This window comes from Macadamia integrifolia, chromosome 6 (assembly GCF_013358625.1).
Source record: "Macadamia integrifolia cultivar HAES 741 chromosome 6, SCU_Mint_v3, whole genome shotgun sequence".
Lineage (NCBI taxonomy): Eukaryota > Viridiplantae > Streptophyta > Magnoliopsida > Proteales > Proteaceae > Macadamia > Macadamia integrifolia.
The window spans coordinates 5,493,002-5,515,193 of NC_056562.1; the positions used below are offsets into that span (position 1 = coordinate 5,493,002).

At 39.8% G+C, this 22,192-nt stretch overlaps 2 protein-coding genes and 1 pseudogene across 6 annotated transcripts in view; 1 reads left to right on the forward strand and 2 right to left on the reverse strand.

Annotated features, from left to right (window-relative positions):
• The window catches only part of LOC122081983 (steroid 5-alpha-reductase DET2), a 26,028-nt gene extending 16,670 nt beyond the window's left edge, over positions 1-9,358 (forward strand). For 3 of the 5 annotated variants that reach the window (XM_042649441.1, XM_042649438.1, XM_042649439.1), the window contains 2 exons: positions 8,064-8,134; positions 8,275-9,358. In XM_042649441.1, the coding sequence (XP_042505375.1) occupies positions 8,496-9,290 (795 nt within the window). In that variant the 5' untranslated portion in view covers positions 8,064-8,134; positions 8,275-8,495 and the 3' untranslated portion in view covers positions 9,291-9,358. The remainder of the gene's footprint in view (positions 1-8,063; positions 8,135-8,274) is intronic. The other 2 variants (XM_042649442.1, XM_042649443.1) reach the window with 1 other exon arrangement.
• Positions 708-1,459, reverse strand: LOC122081688 (annotated as a pseudogene).
• A 4,782-nt stretch (positions 9,359-14,140) lies between the features above and the next one.
• Positions 14,141-16,849, reverse strand: LOC122081689 (disease resistance protein RPM1-like). Its single transcript, XM_042648882.1, has one exon. It carries the CDS (start codon positions 16,847-16,849, stop codon positions 14,141-14,143), a length of 2,709 nt encoding a protein of 902 aa, XP_042504816.1.
• Positions 16,850-22,192: the final 5,343 nt, after the last annotated feature.

Consider the following 22,192-nt stretch of genomic DNA (forward strand, 5'->3'; position numbering starts at 1 on the left):
TGAACCTTAGATTTGTAAAAAAACTTGAAAATCTAAGGTTAAAGTTGAAAAAAGTGAGTAAAGATTCAAGAACTTACTATTCAAGACTTTCAACTTTCAAGTTCAAGGTTCTTCTTGGACTATTCTTTTGTCCTTGTTTGAACCATTTACTTCCACAATGTTTCATTCAATCTACCATTTGAGTCTCCAAAAAGGTGTGTGAATCAAAGGGGAAGAAAGAAGAGAACTATAGAAAATTGTTAGTAAATGGTCAGAAGGTTTGAAGTGTTTGTTTCAAACAAAAAAGACACATTCCACATTTAAGTAGCCGTATCATATCGTATCGTATCGGTATGTATCGTACAATACAGTGCGATACGTACCGATACTCACAGGAATTTTTATATTTTCGAAAGTTTATATCGTGGAGTATCGTATGTATCGGTACCAATACGGTACGGCACGATACAATACTACCGATACACAAAGAGGGTCCAAAAATTCCCTATAGCATATCGGTATGTATTGTGTTGATACCTACCGATACCGATACGTATCGGCTGATACGGCACGATACGCACCGTTACTTAAAACCATACATTCTGCACCATACATCATAGCCATTCATATGACTTTCCTACAAAATTGTCCTTCAAGTTTTAAAGGAATACGTCAATCACACAACACTCCGGATGCACCTCTCCACTTCATCCATCAAATTTTAGTTTCTATGAAAAAGGGAAGGAAATTATTGAGAAAACGTTGCAATGTCCCCGATCTACAAAAATGTGCCATCAAGTTTTCAATTGTGCCTTGTCTTGTGTAAAGGGCTTGGAAGCAAAGGTCTGCAAAAGCTAGCATTGCAAGATGATCATTCTTCATTCCTTGATTCTTAACATCATTGGCTTGGGAGACACCCTATGCCACATTATGGGGTCGAACCACAACCCACTGATGTACCCAACATCAAGCTTTGGGTTCTTTCTATCAGGAATCTTGGGCTTGATATCCACGCAACCAGGCTTGATGAGTCAGCCCAAATTCTGCTCTCAACCCAACCCTTCGAAACCAAATGGACCAAAAACAAGGTCATTGGGTCCACAAAGTATTGCCACACCAGCATCATGCCACGAGAAGTCATCTATGAACCCTGACTTCTCCAGCCCCTCACAGATGAGGTGGCCAGCATTTCCCATCTTGCGTTGATTAGCTCAGCGTGTGTGAACCATCGGAGCAGCTCAGGATCAGATCCTGCAATGAATTAAGTCAATTACGGATACCAATAATGTACTACAGTCTAGAGTCAAGAATAAAGACTTGGGATATTAGAACCTAGAGGATCAAAGCCAAAGTCTCCTGTAAGGCTATAGAATTGTAGAAAAGTATAGTCACTAATATGATTCCCATGTATGTAAAGAAAGAAGGATAGATGGTAAGTACATGATATCAAGCGCAGAAGAGGTGAACCACCAGGAACCATAGAGGTCTATCTGGAGGAAGGGGTTCACAATCACTGGATACCTCTTTAGTTGCATTAACCACTCTGCTTCTTAACGGTTCTTACATGTTAATGTAAAGTGTTCAGATAGAGGGTTTTGAGGTGTTTCCCAGTTTCTCCAAACGGCATTGCCTTAAGTAAAATTTGGACTTCCAACTTCAAGGTGACTACTAACTAATTAAGACATACCCTTACCAAAATATTCAAAAGAGAATAAAAAGATGCAAACTAACCTTGGAGCTGGAACTGGAACTGGAGCCAGAGGGATGTTCGATAGGGCAGAAGAAGTGATAAGCAATATTGTGGCTCATATATTCATATTCACTTTTTAGTTTCTCCCAGTAAACTCAGTGGGAACTATGAGAGAGATGGAAAGCAAGACAAGGTTTCCAATCGGTAAACGAGGGAGAGACGTATTACAGAGAGAGAGAGAGAGAGAGAGAGAGAGAGAGGCTGCGCAGTTCTCACCCCCTTGGGACCTTGCATATGCGGGATCTTTGTGGACTGGGTACGCCCAGGGCTATTCTGCACTCCAGCATCATGCTTCTTTTTCCCATATATGATATATATATATATATATATATAGTCAAATTTAATTTGAACCAGATGCCATACATAGTGGAAGACATCCATTGACGGAGAGGTTCCCCATGATGACAGTGAGGGGAGGAATCTACACACCACACCAATGGAAATGCAGAGAATGGTATCATCCACATGAGAGAGAGAGGGTCCCACTTCTCATTATATAAAAGGGCTATTCTGCACTCCAGCATCATGCTTCTTTTTCCCATATATGATATATATATATATATATATAGTCAAATTTAATTTGAACCAGATGCCATACATAGTGGAAGACATCCATTGACGATTGTAGTTGCCTAACCATACACAGTTACAACAATACCTACAACACATATTTGTGAGAACCAGAACTAGAACAATCAGTAACAATACTTGAACAGTAGAAGAAGAAAGGATAAACAGAAAAGAAGAGAATTTGAAGAAAAGAAAGCAAACCTATTAGAGAAGATAATACCTAATCAGCTGCAAAACAATATATTTATAATGAAGCAAATTTTTGGTAATTACAATAAACTCCTTAACTTATGTGTACTTATACATAAGCCACTGAAACAGAAAATATATGTACATAAAACCCCTTACGGTTTCGTAAAACTCTTCTTCAATTTAGAGCATAGTTATCTGTTGAGATATGTGTCCACGATAGGGGGGAGTGTCCCTATAGTGCAATGAGTCCTAGTCTAAATGAGTCAGGAGGAGTTAATTTCCTAGTTTAAGTAAGTTCACTGTTATCATTAGGATTTAGAGTCCTACTCATATTATGTCTTTAGAGTCATACTCAGAGTAAGTAATTGTTTCAGATTTAATATAAAGAGACTGGCTGGCGGTAGGTTGTTAAGAATCCATCGCACAAGCCTTCCTTTACCAATCTCTTTGTCTCTCTTCTTTCTTCTTCTGGATTCTGGTTCTCAAATCTCTACATGGTATCAGAGCTATGAAGAAGAAGAAGAGGAAGAAAAAATAGGGTAACATACGTTTGATTACTGTTGCTAAAAAAAAAAAAGGGATAAAAAGTTTCCGGTTCTTCTGTTCATCTTGTTGCTGGTTATCTTCATCGATGGTGCATGAGGGTCTCTCCCACCTAGATTGATTTTCAGTTCGAGGGTTGTTCATTGCTGCTGCTGCTATGTTGGAGTGGATGGACTGGATTGAAGGAATCCCTCTCGATCTGTACAGGAATGGAGAAGAGTTTCTGGAACTCCTCTGGCAGACTTCTGTTTGTCCTCTGGTTGTGGATAAAAGGAAGCCGATCTATAGGTGATTCGAGTATTTAAGTCCCTAGGCTGACCTCCACCTCCATTTTGAGATACCTTGCTGCAAATGAATCCAGACAAGTATCCACTGCCAAGTCTCACTTGCAGAAATTCTTGCTGCTTAGTGCTTGATCTTTTGGGTTTTATTTTGGAGGGTTTGATAGAGCAGGAAGGTCTCTCTCTCTCTCTCTCTCTCTCTTAGACATGTTGGTCTTATTTCTGTCTGAAGGTTGAAGACAACCCCAAATCGTGGGTATTGTTTTAAAGTCCTTTCTTTTGGTTTTCCCATTATAACCCATGAAGCCTCTTTATACTACTTTGTCCTTTAATTACCTCTAGTTCCAAATCTGACCCTGAACAATAAATCCAAATCCCACTTGTGTCCTCTCCTCTTTACCTATTTAAGCCATAGGAAATTCTGATTATTTACAAGAGTCCCATTCCTCTTTGTAATTTCAATTTATTTCCAAGAACTGCCATTATTTTTTGACATTTGATTATTTCACTCTTGGATGGGCCCCTAAGCAATCCAATTCCGGTTTTGGAACCCAGATCCGCATCAAGTGTTATATTTACCATTCTTCCATCAACCTTTGTTATTTGCCTATTTTGCATTTGAGTGGATCTATACCAAACCCAATTGGGTCTTTTAATCCCTGTTCTGCATCGATTGGGGTCGTATGATGTAATTACAAAATTGTAATTAGGTATATATGTGCCATATATTGCTTTGGTGGGCCCGAGATCATGTCTTTGGGATCAATAGTGTTTTTGGCACTAGTATTGGGTGATTGAAGATTGTTTGTTAAGCGTTGTTGTCATGAGGGGGAGATTATACATTATTCTATTATGATGCTCTTGATTATGAGATTTTTTGTGATGCTCATTCTTTAGGATGTTAATTATTGGAATTATTTGTTCACATGTAATGCTACACGTGAGGGGGAGATTGGAGATTTTTATCTACTCCGCACAATTCATCAAATGGAGATTCTTATACACTCAAGATTATTTCAGTGAAGATTATTTATCAGCTCGTGTCTTCAGTAACAGTTTTCTCTTTTGAAGGGCAATTAATAATGTAGTGATCTCTAAAAGATCCAAGTTCTTTCCCTCCATATTTACCTTTTTTAAAGCATGATATAGTGTTTTTGAATATTGACAGTCTCTATCCACCTTGTGCGATTGAATTAATTATTCCTTTATTTGAAGATTGAGTTCTTCCCTTATATTGAAAATCGAGTCTTCCCCTATTGGAGATCAAGTTCTGAAGTTATTGTAGAGCATCTATCATCGTTACATGTTTGCTGCTATGGTATTTTGGATTGCAGTCGATGTTATCTATTGCCCTATTTGTTCATTGCTAATGGTTCAACATGACATTTTTTATCTACTGATGCTGTTGATGTTGATGTGCTTGAGATGATATTGCTGCTGGTTTTTTATGGTTGATTAGAATACACTGTGCTCACTTGTGTCTACAACTACTATTTAAGACTGGTGTTGAATTTGTTTTTCTGTTTTCTTGTTGGTCCAAGCTAGAGATTTATTTTGATACATGTATACTCTAGCTTGAGGGGGAGTGTTGAGATATATGTCCACGATAAGGGGAGTGTCCCCATAGTGCAATGAATCTTAGTGTAAGTGAGTTAGGAAGAGTTAGTTTCCTAGTCTAAATAAGTTCTCTATTATGATTAGGCTTTAGATTCCTACTCCTATTATGTCTTTAGAGTCATACTCGAGTATGTAATTGTTTCAGATTTAATATAGAGAGATTGGCTGGCAATACGTTGTTAAGAATCTATCGCACGAGCCTTCCTCCCCAATCTTTTTGCCTCGCTCTTCTTTCTTCTTCTTTTATTCTGGTTCTCAAATCTTTACAATATCATCCATGCCTAGCTTGGAACAACCTTGAAGAAAGAATTTTCAAAACAATGCCTTGGTAAGAATGTCAAGTTGATAAGCATAACTAACAAAAGGAGTGGAGATCAGTGATGCAGATTAATAGCCAAAATAGGCTTGTTTTATTAGGAATAAGTCTAGTGTTGGGTTATATATGTGTTGGGCCTTCAGTCCATATGGTTCGGAGTGTATTGGGCCACTTTAATGAGTCTAAAAGAGGGGCTCTAAGGTGGCATACGGGATTCATTGATTTGTTTCCTTTTTCATTAGTTTCCTCTTTAAGTTGGGTTTAAGTAAAGTTAATATTGATTTCTTAGGAGTCGAAGTTATCAGATGAGTCAAGTCATTAGTAGTTAGTTTCCTTTTTCAACTAGTTTATAATTTCAGTTTTTAGTAACTATTGTATTAGGAGAATATTTGGTTTCCTTTTTTTGAGGAACCTTTTATTTTGTAATTCCCTCTCCCTTCAATATTATAAATAAAGAGGAGGAGGCTCCTAAAAAAAGAGATGATTTTGATAAAAAAAAAAAAATTAATGGTTGTTGCTATTGTCTTCTTCATGAAGAGGTGTCTTGTGTTTGATCAAGGCTGATGGAATTGGTGTTTAATTCAATTGACTCTTTCCGGTGTGAAGCCCAAGAAGTTCTTTTCAAGCTTTTTTTTCTTCTTCTTATTATTACTATTCTTCTTCAGCTATCTCAGGTAAGTGATCTAATCTTCTTTAATTTCTGATCTGAGAATTTTTTCAGAAATTACCTAAGCATCGATCATCCTTGCTGGACTATTTAGCCATCTGATTGGCCTCAATTTGGATCGAGTACTACCCTTGCTGGAAGGAGGGTTCGATCCAAATCTTAGGCCCATCAGACCAGGGGTTTTTCTGATCCAAGGTTTTCTACACTTCTGGCCGACTGTGTTTCTGCCCAGATTTCAGATCTGGTTTGACTTACCTGTTCTTGTGGCATTTGTTTCTGATTGTGGCTTATTAAATACTCTATACCTGTTGCTGGTTAGTCCATTTGTTGATGTAATCTCTGATTTCAGAAACTCCAAATTCTGGTTTGAAAATTCTGATTTACAAGGGCTGTTCGACTCTTAGTTCTGGATGGTTGTTTGCTGCCTAATTTTGGGTGATTACTGGTTGTTCTTTGGTTTAAAAGTTCCTGTAGATTGAGACTTGGTTAGACGCCTATCCTAGTCTACATTAAGTGGTATCAGAGCATGGCTGAGAACAACACCCCCACACTAGTTTCTATTATGGAGATACTACAGAATATGAGAACTGAACTGAAGGCTGGACAACAAGCTTTGCGGGATGAACTGAATGTAAGGTTGTTGGCTATGGAGACCCAATCACAACAACATACCCGTGCTTCTTATACACCACCTGAGGTGGAAGCACCATTGAATGTAATTGCTCAGTTGGCTAACAGGAGACCTATTCCTATTCTGAGAGGACCATAGAGGATTCTTGTAGTGCAACCTACTTTTGAAGAATATATGAGAGGTTACTTTGACAATGAACGACCTACATATCATGGACACTCAAGAGATTCACAGAAGGTCAAGCTTGACCTGAAGGAGTATGATGGTAGGTATGCCCCTCAATTGTTTTATGATTGGATAGCTGCATTGGATAACTACTTTGACTACTATGACCTATCTGAGGAACGAAAAATTAAACTAGCTCGTAGTAAGCTAGTTGAGGTTGCTCGTGATTGGTGGAGAACCTATGAGCTTGAACTGGAAGACCGTGGTAGAGAACCTACTACATGGGAGGAGATGAAGCAAGAACTATCTGACAAGTACTTGCCACGTAACAAGCTCGCATACAAAACCAGTTGAAGTTCAAGTGTTTCCTAAGAAGAGAGAGAGAGAGAGAGAGAGAGAGAGAGAGAGAGAGAGAGATGACCATTGAAGGGTGCATGTCAGAATGTCCTTTGTTAAGGAGGACATACAATAGTCAAATAAAGTTAATGGCAGAAATGCTAGGAAAGACATAATAGATACGCTGGAAAATTTATGGTTGGTCAAGTAATATCTAGTCCCTGACTAGATAGTTCCCATATCTGCTCTATGCATTTTCTTGTGCATCATGCAAAAAACTCAGCAATTTGATACGATACATGCATTTTCTTATGTATCTTTTGTTTTTCCTACTCCGCTATATATATCAAGGTCAGGATGTAAATAATGAACAAAACAAGTGCAACAAAACTCAGGGTGTTAAAGAAAATAGCGGAGTAGGAAAAACAAAAGATACATAAGACTGATTTTTAAGAACTGAAAAGACATGCAGTAAGAACAGAATCCCGCAAAATATCTGAGGGCTATATATGAAGATTAACAATCTCTAATAACTGATGATTTTTACTTTCAGCAATACCATTCTGTTGAGGGGAATATGAACAATTAGTCTGATGAATAAGGCCACACTCACAAGTCACAACAGAAAAACAAAATCTCACATTGATTATACTTAAGAACATTATCAGAACGAAAGACAAATAAACATATACCAAACTTAGCTTTTATTTTATTATGAAACTGTTGAAAACCGAAGGAATTCAGAACAATCCTTAAACAAATACAACCATCTTAATCGAGAGTGATTGTCCATAAAGGTAACAATATAATGAATAACACACCCACTTTTAACTTGGCATGAACCCAAATGGTAGAATGACTAACATCATTGGTCCCAGCATTGGTGTGTACCTGAGCCAGCAGGGAAACATTTTCTTGACTATATGTATATTTATTTATTAGTGGTAGCTTACAAAAACATTATGAAATAAGTTTCAAAATGATGTTTCACTGTTCCTATTCAATTTGCGTTTTAGGTATATCATCTTCAAAATGAAGAACTGAGGCTTAAGTTACTGGAGGATATTGAATTTTCAATGAAAGTAAGGTAATCATCTGACCATATCTAATTTTAATTCATATTTATCATAATTTCTTAATGTTAGATTTCTTTTGCCTTTTAATAACAATTTAAAATCGTATTCCGTCTATATTTTCTTAACTACCTTGCATCTTATTGGCAAACAGGGTGGCCTGAAAACAATGGATAAATGCATAGGATGACAGACAAAGACGGTTCTTTGAAAATTGAGAGAGTAGCTGTCCAGATTCAAATTGGTCTGAAACTCCAAGTTGGAGATTGGGACAATACTCCTGCCATTTAGTTTGAACTTAACCAATTGTAAACCATCCGTCATTATATTTCTAACGCTTGATCTCCTTCTGATCTGCCTAACGAACAGTTCTGTATGGCATCCTTAACTGACCAAAATCTTTTCTATTACTGTCTCCTATCTCACTTCCTTATGTCTCCTGCTACCATCATCAGCCTCCGGTTTATCCAAGCCCCATACGGCAAGCATTATCATGCTGGATGGGGCCCGACCTTATCCCCACCATTGGCTTGGTTCTTGATGGAAAGCCCCACCATTTGGCTTACGTTGCTCATCCTCCCCTTTGGTCAGCACCGATCCAATCCCAAAGCTTTAACTCTAATCTCCGTTTTCCTCTTACACTATATTCACCGGACATTTATCTACCCTATTCGCCTCCACAAAACATCTCTCCAGAGATCTAAGAGTGCAAATCGTGTCCCCGTCTCTATAGCATTGATGGCCTTCTCCTACAACCTCCTCAACGCCTATTTGCAAGCAAGGTGGGTCTCACACTATGCAAATTACAGTGAATTGGTCAACTGGCTGTTTTGGGGCCGGTTTTTGGTGGGGCTGGGAATTTTCTTCTGTGGTATGAGGATAAATGTACAGTCAGATATGGAATTGCTAGCACTGAAAGGAAAGGATGGAGGATATAAGATACCTAAAGGAGGATGGTTTGAGAGTGTGAGTTGCCCAAACTACTTTGGAGAAATTGTTGAATGGTTCGGTTGGACATTCATGACATGGTCTTTGGCAGGACTTGGTTTTTTCTTATACACATGTGCGAACTTGGTGCCTAGGGCACATGCAAACCATCGATGGTACTTGGAGAAGTTTGGAGAAGATTATCCCAAGTCCAGAAAGGCTGTTATACCCTTTGTGTACTGAAAAACAATAGAGATGATCTTTTCTAGTTTTCTTTTAATTAGAGATGGATGCAGTCTCGTTTCATTTTAGTTTTTTGATGGCCAGTATTTGAGAAATCCATTTTTAGCAGGGAGAATAAGTTGAGCAACGTTTAGAGAAGTTCTGATGAAATCCAGACTCCTATTCTGTTATTAGGTCCATAAACTGAATTTGTAGTGAGCTCCAGGTTTTCATTCCTTTTCCTTGGGTGGTGGAGGAACCAAATAAGTATGTCTGCGGACACAGCTTAGAGATGAGTTTAGTCTCCCAGATAGCTTCACTTCTACAACCTACTGATGTGCTAACTTTTGATGGCACCTACAACAGATACTAGTTCAACATCAGCAGCATGAAACATTAGGGGGTGTTTGGTTCAGTAAATCTTTGGGATGACATTCTTTAGAATGATAATTCTTAATTTTTGGAGCTGTTTGGTTCCTCTAGATTGACCCTCATAAGTGAGTACCTTGCTTCCCATGAATGACCATATTACAAAGGATGTGTTCCAAATCTGAGTTTACATCAACACCTAAACTCAGATTTGAGCAACTTTTTTACCACCTAATATAAAAGGAGAAAACGGAAAGAAGTTCTCTACGGAAGCCAATATCTCAACCCGTGAGAAACATGTACTAGCCTCAAGGTAGGGGTGTCAATTCTTTAACCGAACCGATAAAATTGGTCGGATCAAACCGATAACAACACGGACCGAACTGAAGCCTTATTGGTTCCGTTCGGTTTGGAGTATTGCAACCCCAAAACCAAACCAAACCGCACCGGAAACTTGATGAACCCGAAACCTTATCGAAACTGGCTCAAAACCCAGACCGAAATTGAAACCAAACCGGTAAGAAACCGAAGTACTTCAAAATTCATTAAAAAAATCAAAATTTGCATAGTTTTGTATACATTTATATTGAAAGTCGAATCCAAACTGGACCAAAAACCAAAACCAACCTGGTTACAAATCGATTTAAGAAACCAAAGACAAACCGAAACCAAACCGCACCGAAACCAGAATTTCCTTATTGGTTCGGTTTTGGTTTCAGCTTTCCCACACCAAAACTGACTCAACCCGGACCGAAATTGAGCCGGATCGATCGATTGACACCCCTACCTCAAGGCAACCAAACGATTTTTCAGAAAGAAACATAATTCAGAAGAATGTCTATCAAAAGATTGACATTCATATCCAATATATACACCATTTGATTTACCGAACCAAACACCCCTTTAGAGATTCAAAACTGGCTCAGTATTGTAAGGCGAAACTACGGCAATTTGAACCTGGATCTTTCTTATATGCTCAAGTAGAACCTCATGGCAATAAGCTCAGACTGTAAATTTCTGGTTGAATTCAGATTGTGGGACTGAATAGCAGAATGGCCTTGTAAGGTGCTATCCTTGACTCTTGGATATCCATGGTTTCCCAACATTGGCCAGCATGCCTTTCACTGATTTTATTCAATAGTAAACCATGTTTGATAACACTCCTCATTTTTTATTCTGTTCATTCCTATTCTACAGGAATAAAATTGGAGTAGAATTCTGTTTGGAAAATCCGGTCTGATTTCACTCTTAGAGACAAACAAGACCAATGTGTCCTGTAAAATCATGATAGATTGATGTTCTGTCTGTTCCAAAACAACTCAAGCTGGAATAGGGGGACTAGGGTTAAAAAGAACCAAATATGTGAATCTTGCAAGAATTTTGAAGCTCATTTGGAAATTGGCATCTAAAAGTAGCAGTTTTTGGGTTGATTGGATGTACTCTAGATACCTTAAGGAGCATTCTATATGGATGGTCTCTTAGTGTAAGATCAAAGTATAGACATCTGGGTAGCTCTTGTCATCAAATCCAGGTTGGTTTGTGGCTCTTTCACTCTTCTTTGGCTAGATAACTGGCACCTACTTAGGGTACTTTTCAATGTCTATGGTCTTAAAGAATTGCTTGTTTAATTTTTTGTATCCATCAACATGTATGTTCATGCATACTCAAGGTACTGTAGCCACAACTATGCCCTCTCCCAAAACATTGAATTTTCAAAGCTTTATTTTTCCACATGGCAAATACCAATAAGATTGCAACACGACATGTGAGCTAGAGACCAAGGGTCTTAATATTCATAAAATTTGGGGATTGGTCGAACCTTTAGTTTGGATGTTGGCACCCTAGTTGCTTGGTGAAAATCGATCTTATTACTTGGCCAGTTATTTAACAAGCTTACAAGATTATAAATAAGAAAGAAATACATAATGAAAAGATAAGGTTTAAAAGGTGTACTTGGAGCATTTAGTGCAAGTAATAAGAAGATCGGTCCTAGGTTCGATTTTTCATATGTGCATTTGCAATTTAAATGGAGACCGTGGCGGTGGGTTACTGCATTACTCCCCTAGGATTAGTTGAGGTGCGCGTATGTAAGCCTAGACGTCTTGGTTAATATAACAAGGAAAGCAAACCCCTAAACACGTAGACAAGTGGCCTCATATTTAATAGACAAGTGGAAAATGTTTTTAAAGAAAAAAAAATGAAAGATGCTGAAAAGGATTTTCGTTTAGACTTGACTTTTCTCTTATTGAGAGGACTCTTGATTGATGATGGTAGCTTGCTGCATCTAGATTAGCATAAAAAAATTGTGGAGTTGTTAAAATGTCAATTTTTACTAATCTATTCTCCTTTTATTATTGTTTACCAAAAGAAAAAAAAAAGATTCCTCCTTTGTTATTTATTTGTATATTTATTAAATAGATGTGGAAAGTGAGAAGTTTAAGTTATCTTTTCGCATGTCTAATATTTAACTCAAGAAATGAATCACATCAATGGAGAAACTTTTCTTATGTTTTATATTTAAATTCATGACGGAAAGAATCAAATTATTTCCGCCTTCCACGTTGAACCTCAACATTAAACCCAAATAACTGTATTTCCTCTGTGCCTTCAACATCTCCATTGTAAAATCCCCCTGCTTTCAACCTTCCATCCCCAATACCATTGCCTATGACTCAGAATAGCCATTCCGACACCTCAATTCTAATAATAATTTGTCTTATTCATAGTTAGAAAATTCGAATTTGAGAATTATTTTGGCAAAGAGTTATTAAAATAATTCACTTTGTTAAAGTAAGAATTTGGTAAAAAAATAATTTGAGGCAAAAATAAATTTGGGCTCATATTCAGGAATCGTTTGTTTGACCGATAAAAATTTTGATCAAAAAATTCAGATTTTCAATTTTAACATTTATTGTTCTTATTTCACATGCTTTGTATTATTAGGACTATCAATTAGATAGATGATGTGTATTGGATCTAGCATATTCATTCATTCATTCATTCCTAGCTGTTTGCTTGTGTGATTGTTCTAATGGTATATCTCCTTTGGTTAATTTAGGAGACAATTAGATAATGAGAGTACATTTCTTAATTGTCAACTTTATGCTCTTGTTAAAATCTTTGCAGATTGAGCCAACACTCAAGTTAGTCAAAGAGATTTAGATGATCTTATGGTGCAAGTAGAGTTTCATATAAACATCGTTCTCAGTTGTTAGCATGATGTTACATGGACTTTGTCAGAAGATCAAATATATATATATATATATATATATAATGACCAAAATAATGCTATTGAACTGGTCTTTTGTGGGCGATCATTATTACAAAGAATGATAGATAATTTTACTACACAATAACTTATTTTCACATCAGATAAACATGAAACAATAGTGGGAAGCAATCGTTATAAATAAGAACGGTTTTGATAGTTAGTCCAACATTAGACAGACTTAAAAAATAAAACCCAAGGGGGTAGCGCAATTGATGAGCAATGAACTTGGTATGAACTGTAAACTTAACCGTCCCGAGTTCAACTCCTACTAGACACACTTTGGGTCACTCACGTGGGGGTGCTTAGTACTCTTCATTGCTTTCAGTGAAAGTTGAATGATTCTCATTCAACCTCGGTATGACCCTGTCTATGCTATTGTGGGGTCAGTATAGGCCTACGAGATTAGTCAGACCGAAGGTTTGGATATCCATCGTTATCCAAAAAAAAATGAATTATTTTTAATAATTATTAATTTTATAAATATTTATTTTTTACTTTTTTTATCAGTTTGCTACCTTTTTAAGTTCAATAAATAAATCTGAATTATTCATATAGTTCTGATTCGATTGAATTAATAATTCGTTTGGGTTTAAAAGTTGTGACTTTGCTCAAATTTTTGAGAAAAAGTCAAAAAAATTGTATTTCACACCTACAGACCTACTACCAGATATAGTGAAATAAAAAAGAGGACGAAGGAAAGAGGGAAGAGGGGAAAGTTCATAACTTCCTCAAATAAATATACACAAAGGTACAAGCATTTTTTCAAGAAACCCATACTTGGGGAAGTCAAGCAAAGGAATCAGGAATCAATGCAAAAACATCCTCTACAGTGAGCATCGGATGGTCAAAAGGATCTCGGGATGCATGTCCGAATGCTCTCAGCCATCCGATGTTCATCGCACTGCCACACTCACTGTAGAGAATAATCACTCAGAATCAATGCAAACTTACAATTCTTGCCCATAGGTAAGTGATAAGAGGTATGAAAGTGGAGAAAAAAAAGAAGGGGGAGGGGGAGGGGGAGGGGGAGGGGGAGGGAGGGGAGAAAAGTACAAGGAAAAAAGAACCATGTCCGCTTGCATTCCCCACGCCCAAACACATGAGGCGGGCTGTGTAAAGACCACCCTGCCCTTGCCCCCGGGCAGCCCACTCGATGTGCGTGGGGGTGGAAGAACTCAAGAGGACTGGCTTCTCTGCCCACAAATGTTGCTTCCAGAATCACTGCAGACGTTCACTCCCGGCCAAATTTTCTACTCTTATCCACAATTGAAAGTGGAACACGCTGCAACCTCTCGTGTTCTGATATTCTCAATGGGACGTTGATGAACCTGATCTCCATTAGATATGCCAGAGATTCTATGCCTAATGGGACCATTTCCAGCTTCTCAGAATCCTCGACTGTTATCTTCTGGACATAAGGCATGGATCCTTCTTCCACGGATACTAAGCGCAACTGAGCCAGTCCAATGAGGTCCAGTCTCTTAAGCCTCTGAAACCATTGTCCCTTGAAGCATAACTCTTCTCCATCATATGCATCCCACAGTACAAGCTCCACCAAATTGGGCAACGCTTGAAGCCCTTTAAGAGGGTCTTCTTTTAGCTTAGAACCTTGCAGCATAAACTTCACTAGGTTTGTGAGATTGAGAATCCAATTGGGTAGCTTCTCAAGGACCCCTTGCATGTATAGCTTTTGAAGAAGTGTGGGAGGAGAATACAACAATGGCATGACAAGCTCTTCACTATCTATTGCACTTATCTTGAGGGTCTGCAAACGCTTCATTTGTTCAATAGAGTCGCACAGAAACCTCCCATCATCCTTTCTCAGGTTGGTTATTACCAATTTCCTCAAATTGGTTAGATTGCCCAGTTCTTTCACTACCTTGCTGCCTTCCTTTGCATCGAAAGATGAAATGTTGGTTAGTGTTGTTATGGACCCTGTTCCAGTAGGAAGATTAACACCCTTCTTAGTGATAGAAATTTCATCAGAACAGGCATAGACAAGGAGATTTTCAAGCTCTTGAAGTTTACAAATCTCAAGCGGCAGCTCTTTTATACCATCACAATGCCTTAGGTCCAGCGTTTGTAGAGATTTAAGCTTCCCCAATGACTCTGGAATGGAGCTAATCCTTGAGTTCTTCAGACTTAGATACCTCAGATGCAAGAGATTTATAATTTCATTGGGGAAGCTCTGCAAAGAGGTATTTTCCAAGTCCAGAACCCTTAGAAATGGAAGTCTTGAGATGAGGGAAAGCAAGGAAGATGTGGAATTTTGAATCATCCCAAACATGAAGAGAGACCGAAAAGATGGTAAGCTTATTGGTTTTGGATTAAACTCTTTTCCAGTGAGGATGATTGATAGACGCCGTATCCTCCCCTCGGGCCATTTCTCATGTTCACGATACAGGACATTGAAATTCTCCTCCTGAGATTTCGAGATGATGAATTCACGAATAACGTCGTGGACTCTACAAGTCCTGACCTTTCCATCTAAATCACGATCACCCACCTCAATCAAGCTCCTGTTGATTAGTTCAGCAAGATAGTGCTCTGCAATTTCCTCCGTCGAAACACCATATCTCTTTTCCACAAACCCCTCAGCAACCCACAGCCTGATCAACGTCGAGCACTTGATGGGATAATTATCTGAGAAAACACTAAAATACAAGAAGCATGATTTCAGGCGGTAAGGGAGATAGCTATAGCTAATGGACAAGATGGTCTGCGAATCATGAATCAAAGGATCCTGTTCTAGCTGCCAATCCAGGATTCTAAGCAAAATGGACCATTCAGTCGATTTCTTGGGAATGCTAGAGAGTACACCAGCAATCACCAAGACTGTTAGAGGCAATCCACGGCATCTGTTGACGATCTTCCGTGATACTTCCTCCAGATGCGAAGGGCAACGGTGCCCAACAACGGATTTGAATGTCTTCCTGCAGAAGAGGGTCCATGAATCTTCCAAGGACAGAGTTTGAAGTGGGTATTGATCACAATTTGGGATATATTGTTGTGTCGTCAAAATTATCCGACTCCCACATCTACCATCAGGGAATGCCTTTTCTATGGATTTCCAAGTGCTTGCGTTCCATAAATCATCAAGAACGATAACATACCTTTTGTTAATTAACTCACTCTTAAGCTGAGACATCAGCTTCGGTTCTTCCATGTCAGAGACTCCTTCAGGAATTCCTTCGAACAGTTGTTGCACCAAATTTCTCAAGATGTCGTCTCGGCTAATAGACGCGGACAACGTAACCCAAGCGTGACGTTCGAAGTAATGCTTTACGGTTGAGCTGTGGTAGAGCTTACGGAGCAGAGCAGTCTTGCCCACTCCACCCATACCTACCAAAGAAAGCACGCTGAGCTCTAATTCTCCTTGGACCAACCATTTCGTCAAACATCGCTTGGGCTCGTCGATACCCACCACTTCATCTTCCCTGGGGATGACGAGGGCGTCGGCTCCGGTAGGGTCACGCCATCCATTGCCGAAAGCACCTGAGCTCCACCCAATTTCTTTATTGGCGAAACTATGGTACCTTGGGTTCGACTGATTGATGTTATGGATTTTGATCTTCAAATCTCGTAACGCAGATGCTATCCGACGGCGATTGATTAGATGGGCAATAGAGAAAGTGGGTTTGCAGAGACAAGAAGGACCAATGGATTTCTTCCCACTTCCATCACGAAGCTGGGCAAGGCCAAGAGTGAAATCGTCAAGCACATCCTCGACGGAATAGGCAGCATCTCTGATTTGGCCAACGAAAGAGCGAGCTCTGTCATTATCTTTCCATGCATCTGCATCTTTCAGGAAGGCTCTCATGCCTTCCAATTCATCTTTTATTTCAATAAATGCCCTGCGAACTCCTGTCCGCAGTTCTACTTCGCTCACCAGCAAATCGCTCAAGCGTTCCAATAAAAGGCCTACCACACCCTCTGCCATCAGTTACCTTCGATCGTTTTGGAATTCCATTTCAGCTTCTTTCTGGATCAGTTTCTTCCCATCGTAGTGTGTAGTATTAAGGCAGAGAATTCATTTTATAAAGAAGACGAGAAAGAATGACACTAGCGTTGCGTTTTCCTGAACAAAAAGCTTTCTTTTTATATTATTTATTTCTATGAGCTAGTTATCTCTTTCCACCAAAAACAAAGTTATCTATTTAATTATAATCTTATATTAATAAACAAAAGGCCCACTTTTGAATATTTAGATTTATTATTTCCTTAAAAAAAGGGCACCGTTCGTCTGTCACATCACAGTAGTGAAGTCAACTTAAATTATTTTTTGGAAAATTTACATCGTCCTTCCTTGGCGATTGACCTTATTCCATCCACCCCTTGCTGAACGAATTTGTTGCTAGTACGATCACTTGATTGTACAAATCAGCGATCAATACCTATCATTTTTGTTCTTAGATATACCTTTCTTTATCCTTGTAATGGTAGAAAGTGAGACACGTGTTGGTCATTGACTCGTATGACCAGGTGATCGTACGAGCAGCGGATTCTTTCTCCACCCCTTGATGGTTATAATTGGGTTAATTAAAGTGGTCTTCCATCTTCCATCTCCCATCTCCAGTAGAATTGACGAGTCCGATAAATCTTCACATACGTGAATGTATGTGAACGTCCTTGATCCGTGGATATGGTATCTATTTTTTATCTCCTCATTTAATAGATATCATATCCATGGATCAGAGACGTTCACGTACATCCACTTACGTGAAGATTCACTGCTCTTAGAACTGACAATTACACTGTATCTTTGCAGTTGACGATCGATGTTAAGAATCCGTAAGTGAGAATCTGTTATAATATGGCGTGGCTTGTTTAGATAATTTATTAAAGACTCGAAAACCTTTATAGGACTGGGAACTTCCTATTATACCCTTGTACCCTTAACCAAATATCATACTTATTCAGTTATTCTTCTCCACCTCCATCTATCGAAGAACCCAACTACCTGCAAATAGATGTTGATCAAAAGGTGACAACACTCAACGCTCCGACTAGTTGCGATGATGGCATGAATACGCATAACTACCTCCATCCATGGATGTTGCTCTTGAGGGGTTTCTTTTCTCACATAAAGCCTAACCCTAAGCTATCAGTGAAGAAAGGTTCCATGGCTTTGCCTCATCATCCTTGTTCATCTTCTTTTTCCCCTTATAGTTTCCAAGCATTTGCTCATGTAACGGATAGTATCCTTATCCAACACAAACGCCCAACTATAGAGGATACCAAGTCTTCTCACGTCTCCTCTCCCGCTCAAACTCTCTGTTGAGTAGCTAAGGCTTATCATATGTATTGTTGTAACAAACTATAGCTTGTATTTATCTTCTTATACTTTATAAATACAACACAACACCCTACGCTAATAGTAAGGGAAAGATTCTCTAGAAGTCTTTAACTCGTTCATGGTATCAGAGCTGTTTGACTCACATTTCCTGTAATGTGGCACTATCAGACTCCCCATCCTCCACCACTTCTGCTTCCTCCACTTCTACACCTTCCATTGTCTCTCCAAACAACATTGTCCAACTCCTCCCCATCAAACTTGACCAATCCAATTACCTTCTCTAGAAATCCCAATTTCTTCCAATTCTCCATGCTCACGATCTCTATGGTTATGTAGATGGGTGCTTTCCTTGTCCCCCTCAAACTATTTCATCCACTACCATCGAATCTCCCAATCCGGCTTATCTTCTCTGGCGCCTTCAAGACCAAGTGATCATCAATTGGATCATCTCTTCTCTTACCGAACACGCGTTCGCTCACATTATTGGCCTTCTTCCTTTGCAGCTGCTTGGAAAACATTAGAATGCATCTATGCATCTCAATTGCAAGCGCGCATCATGCAACTGAAATATCAGCATCTTCAACTCAAAAAGGGCACCCTCAAGATGGCCGACCATCTCCAACAAGTCCAGACCCTTGTTCATAATTTGGCTACAACTGCACATCTAGTCTCTGAACCCGATGTCATTTGTAGCATTCTTCGAGGTCTTGGTGAAGACTATGAGTCCTTCACCACGTTGATGACCTCTCATATTGACCCCCTCAGTCTTGATGACTTCACTGCCTTGTGCCTCAGTCAAGAACTCTTCAAACAACAATGTTCTTCTCATTTGGATTTTCCCTCCAACCGACTCATCTGTTGAAGCCAACTACACTAGTAAGGGCTCGTCCAACTCCAACCGTGGTTCTCGTGGTCGCTCCAACAATGGCTATCGTGGTCGTGGCAACGTTCGTGATTGTTACTCCAATAATGGCTATCGTGCTTCACCAACTGCTTCCTCCCAACCACCGTTGCTCCAAGCTCCATGCTAGATCTGCCATCGCTCGAACCACACAACGGTTTCTTGTTACAACAAATTCAATCCTAGTTATCAAGCTGCAGCCTCACAAGCTCACTCCCAAGCTCAGCCATCAGCTCTTCTTGCCACTTCTCAACCCGCCATTGATCTAGCTTGGTACCCCTACTCTGGGGCCACTCATCATCTCATCGCTAACTTGGAGAACATGACTCTCACTGCTCCACACCACGGCACAGACCAAGTCAGAGTTGGTAATGGTGCAGGTTTGCAAATTTCTCACACCGGTCATTCTACTATTTCTTCCTCTTCCACCCCTCTTCACCTTCGTAATATTCTTCATGTGCCTGAGATTAAAAAAAAATTTACTGCCTGTTAGTCGTTTTACCACTGACAATAATGTTGTGCTTGAATTTCACCCTCACTGTTGTTATGTGAAGGACATTCGAACGAGGAAAACTCTCCTCCGTAGTACTACTAAGGATGGCCTCATTATCTCCCCCGCCTCTCCCGTTCTCCTGCGTCACCCTCTCCGGCCTTGCTTCCTACGCCCAAGCTCTATGTCGGTGAATGGGTTTCTACTTCCATCTGACACAATCGCCTTGGTCATCGATCCTCTTGCTGTCTGCAATCCATTCTCCATCAAGTAAACTTGCCAACTCAAGCTGATGTGTCTTCCTCCTTTTGTATCTCTTGTCAAATGGGCAAATCCCATAACTCCCTTTTAATTTAAATTACTCTATTGCATCTTCCCCATTTACCTTAATACATTCGGACATTTGGGGACCTTCTCACAAATCATCTATTAATGGTTATCGTTATTATATATCTTTCCTTGATGATTATAGCAAGTTCACATGGATCTTTCCACTTGTTCGACTTTCTGACGCCTTGCCTACTTTCATTAAATTTCACAAGCATGTGGCTACATTTTTTAATTGTTCAATTCAATTTTCAATCAAATGGCGCTCTTGAATATCAGGCATTTGATCACTATTTTTCTTCTCATGGCAATACACATCAATATTCGTGCCCACATACATCTGAACAAAATGGCCGGGCTGAACGCAAGCATCGACATGTGGTTGAAACAGGGTTGACACTATTAGCCCGCACACAACTTCCCTTATCTTTTTGGGTATCAGCATTTGAATCTGCTAACTACTTGGTGAATCGGCTCCCTACCCCTATTTTGCAGAATCATTCTCCATTTGAGAAATTATTTGGTCAACCACCAGAGTACCACATGTTACGAACTTATGGTCGCGCTTGTTACCCCTGGTTACGCCCCTACAATAGTCACAAATTACAATTCCGCAACACTCAATGCATATTCCTTGGGTACAGCAATACAAATAAGGGTCATAAATGCTTCGAACCCAATTCTGGTCGCATTTATGTATCTCGACATGTAACATTTGATGAGAAGGCTTTTCCTTATGCCATGCGCCCACCCAACAGCCCTTCCTCATCACCAACATCACCCTCTCCCATACTAGTTGCTAGCAGTGACGTCATTTATCCATGTACTTCTCCTAACCCTCCATCAAATAACCCTCCACTCCCTCTTCCCACTACATGCTCTCCACCACCTTCTTCACCCACTCTTCCATCAACGTCTAACACATTTTCTCCCCCTCCCACCTCAAACCCACCCAATCATCATATGGTTACCTGCTCCAAAGCCGGAATCACCAAAGCGGTCACCAAACTAAGCTTGTTAGCTACCAAACACTCTATCCCTCATGCTCTCATCTCCTCCATTACCTCTCCTGATGACGTACCAAAGTCATACACTACTGCCAGCAAGGATCCCAAGTGGTGTGCTGCAATGAGCAATGAATTTAATGCTCTTTTGCATAACGGTACATGGAAATTAGTTTCTCTTCAACCATCTATGAATATGGTTGGGAACAAGTGGGTGTTCCGTATCAAACGCAACTCTGATGGCACAGTATCTCGCTACAAAGCTCATCTTGTCGCTAAAGGGTTCCGCCAACAAGAGGACATTGACTATTTTGAGACTTTTAGTCCTGTCGTCAAACCCACAACCATCAGAATAGTTCTCTCCATTGCTATTAGTTGTGGCTGTCCTCTTCGCCAACTTGATGTCCAAAATGTGTTTCTCCATAGCACTATTCAGGAACAGGTCTTTATGCACCAGCCCCAAGGCTTTGTCAACCCTGCCTTCCCTCACTATGTTTGCCATCTCAAACGTGTGCTCTATGGCCTCAAACAGGCACTTTGCGCTTGGTCTCACTGCCTTGGCTCATTCCTTAGCTCTCTCAGTTTCATGGCATCACAAGCTGATCCTGCGGTCTATGTTAATATCAAAGGCAGTTGTACACTTTATATTCTCATTTATGTTGACGACATAATTGTCACCGGCACCCCAACAGCCAACATCCAGGATCTCATTACCACACTTGGGACTGAATTTGCCATCAAGGACCTTGGCAACCTTCACTATGCTTTTGGCATTGAGGCCATTCGCTCATCTCAGGTCTCTTCCTTTCTCAATTCAATTACATCTTGGACCTTCTCAATCGAGTTCACATGGAGGGTGCCAAACCAATGCCAACGCCCAGCTCTACCTCATCATTGTCCCACGCTCAAGGTGCTTCCTTCCATGATCCACAACTTTATCATAGCACGGTTAGAGCTCTGCAATACCTCACTTTGACCAGGCCTAACATTGCCTTCTCCGTCAATAGTGTGCCAATTTATGCATTCCCCCACTATAGACCATTGGACAGCTGTCAAACAGGTGCTCCACTATCTTAAAAATACTATCGACTTTGGTCTCCACATTCGCCTATCTCCTTTGGTCCAACTCTATGCTTACACTAATGCCGATTGGGCTGGATGCCCTGATGACCGCTGATCTACCAGTGGCTATTGCATTTACTTTGGCCCTAACATGATCTCATGGAGTTCTAAGAAACAACACACAGTGGCCCGATCATCCAGTG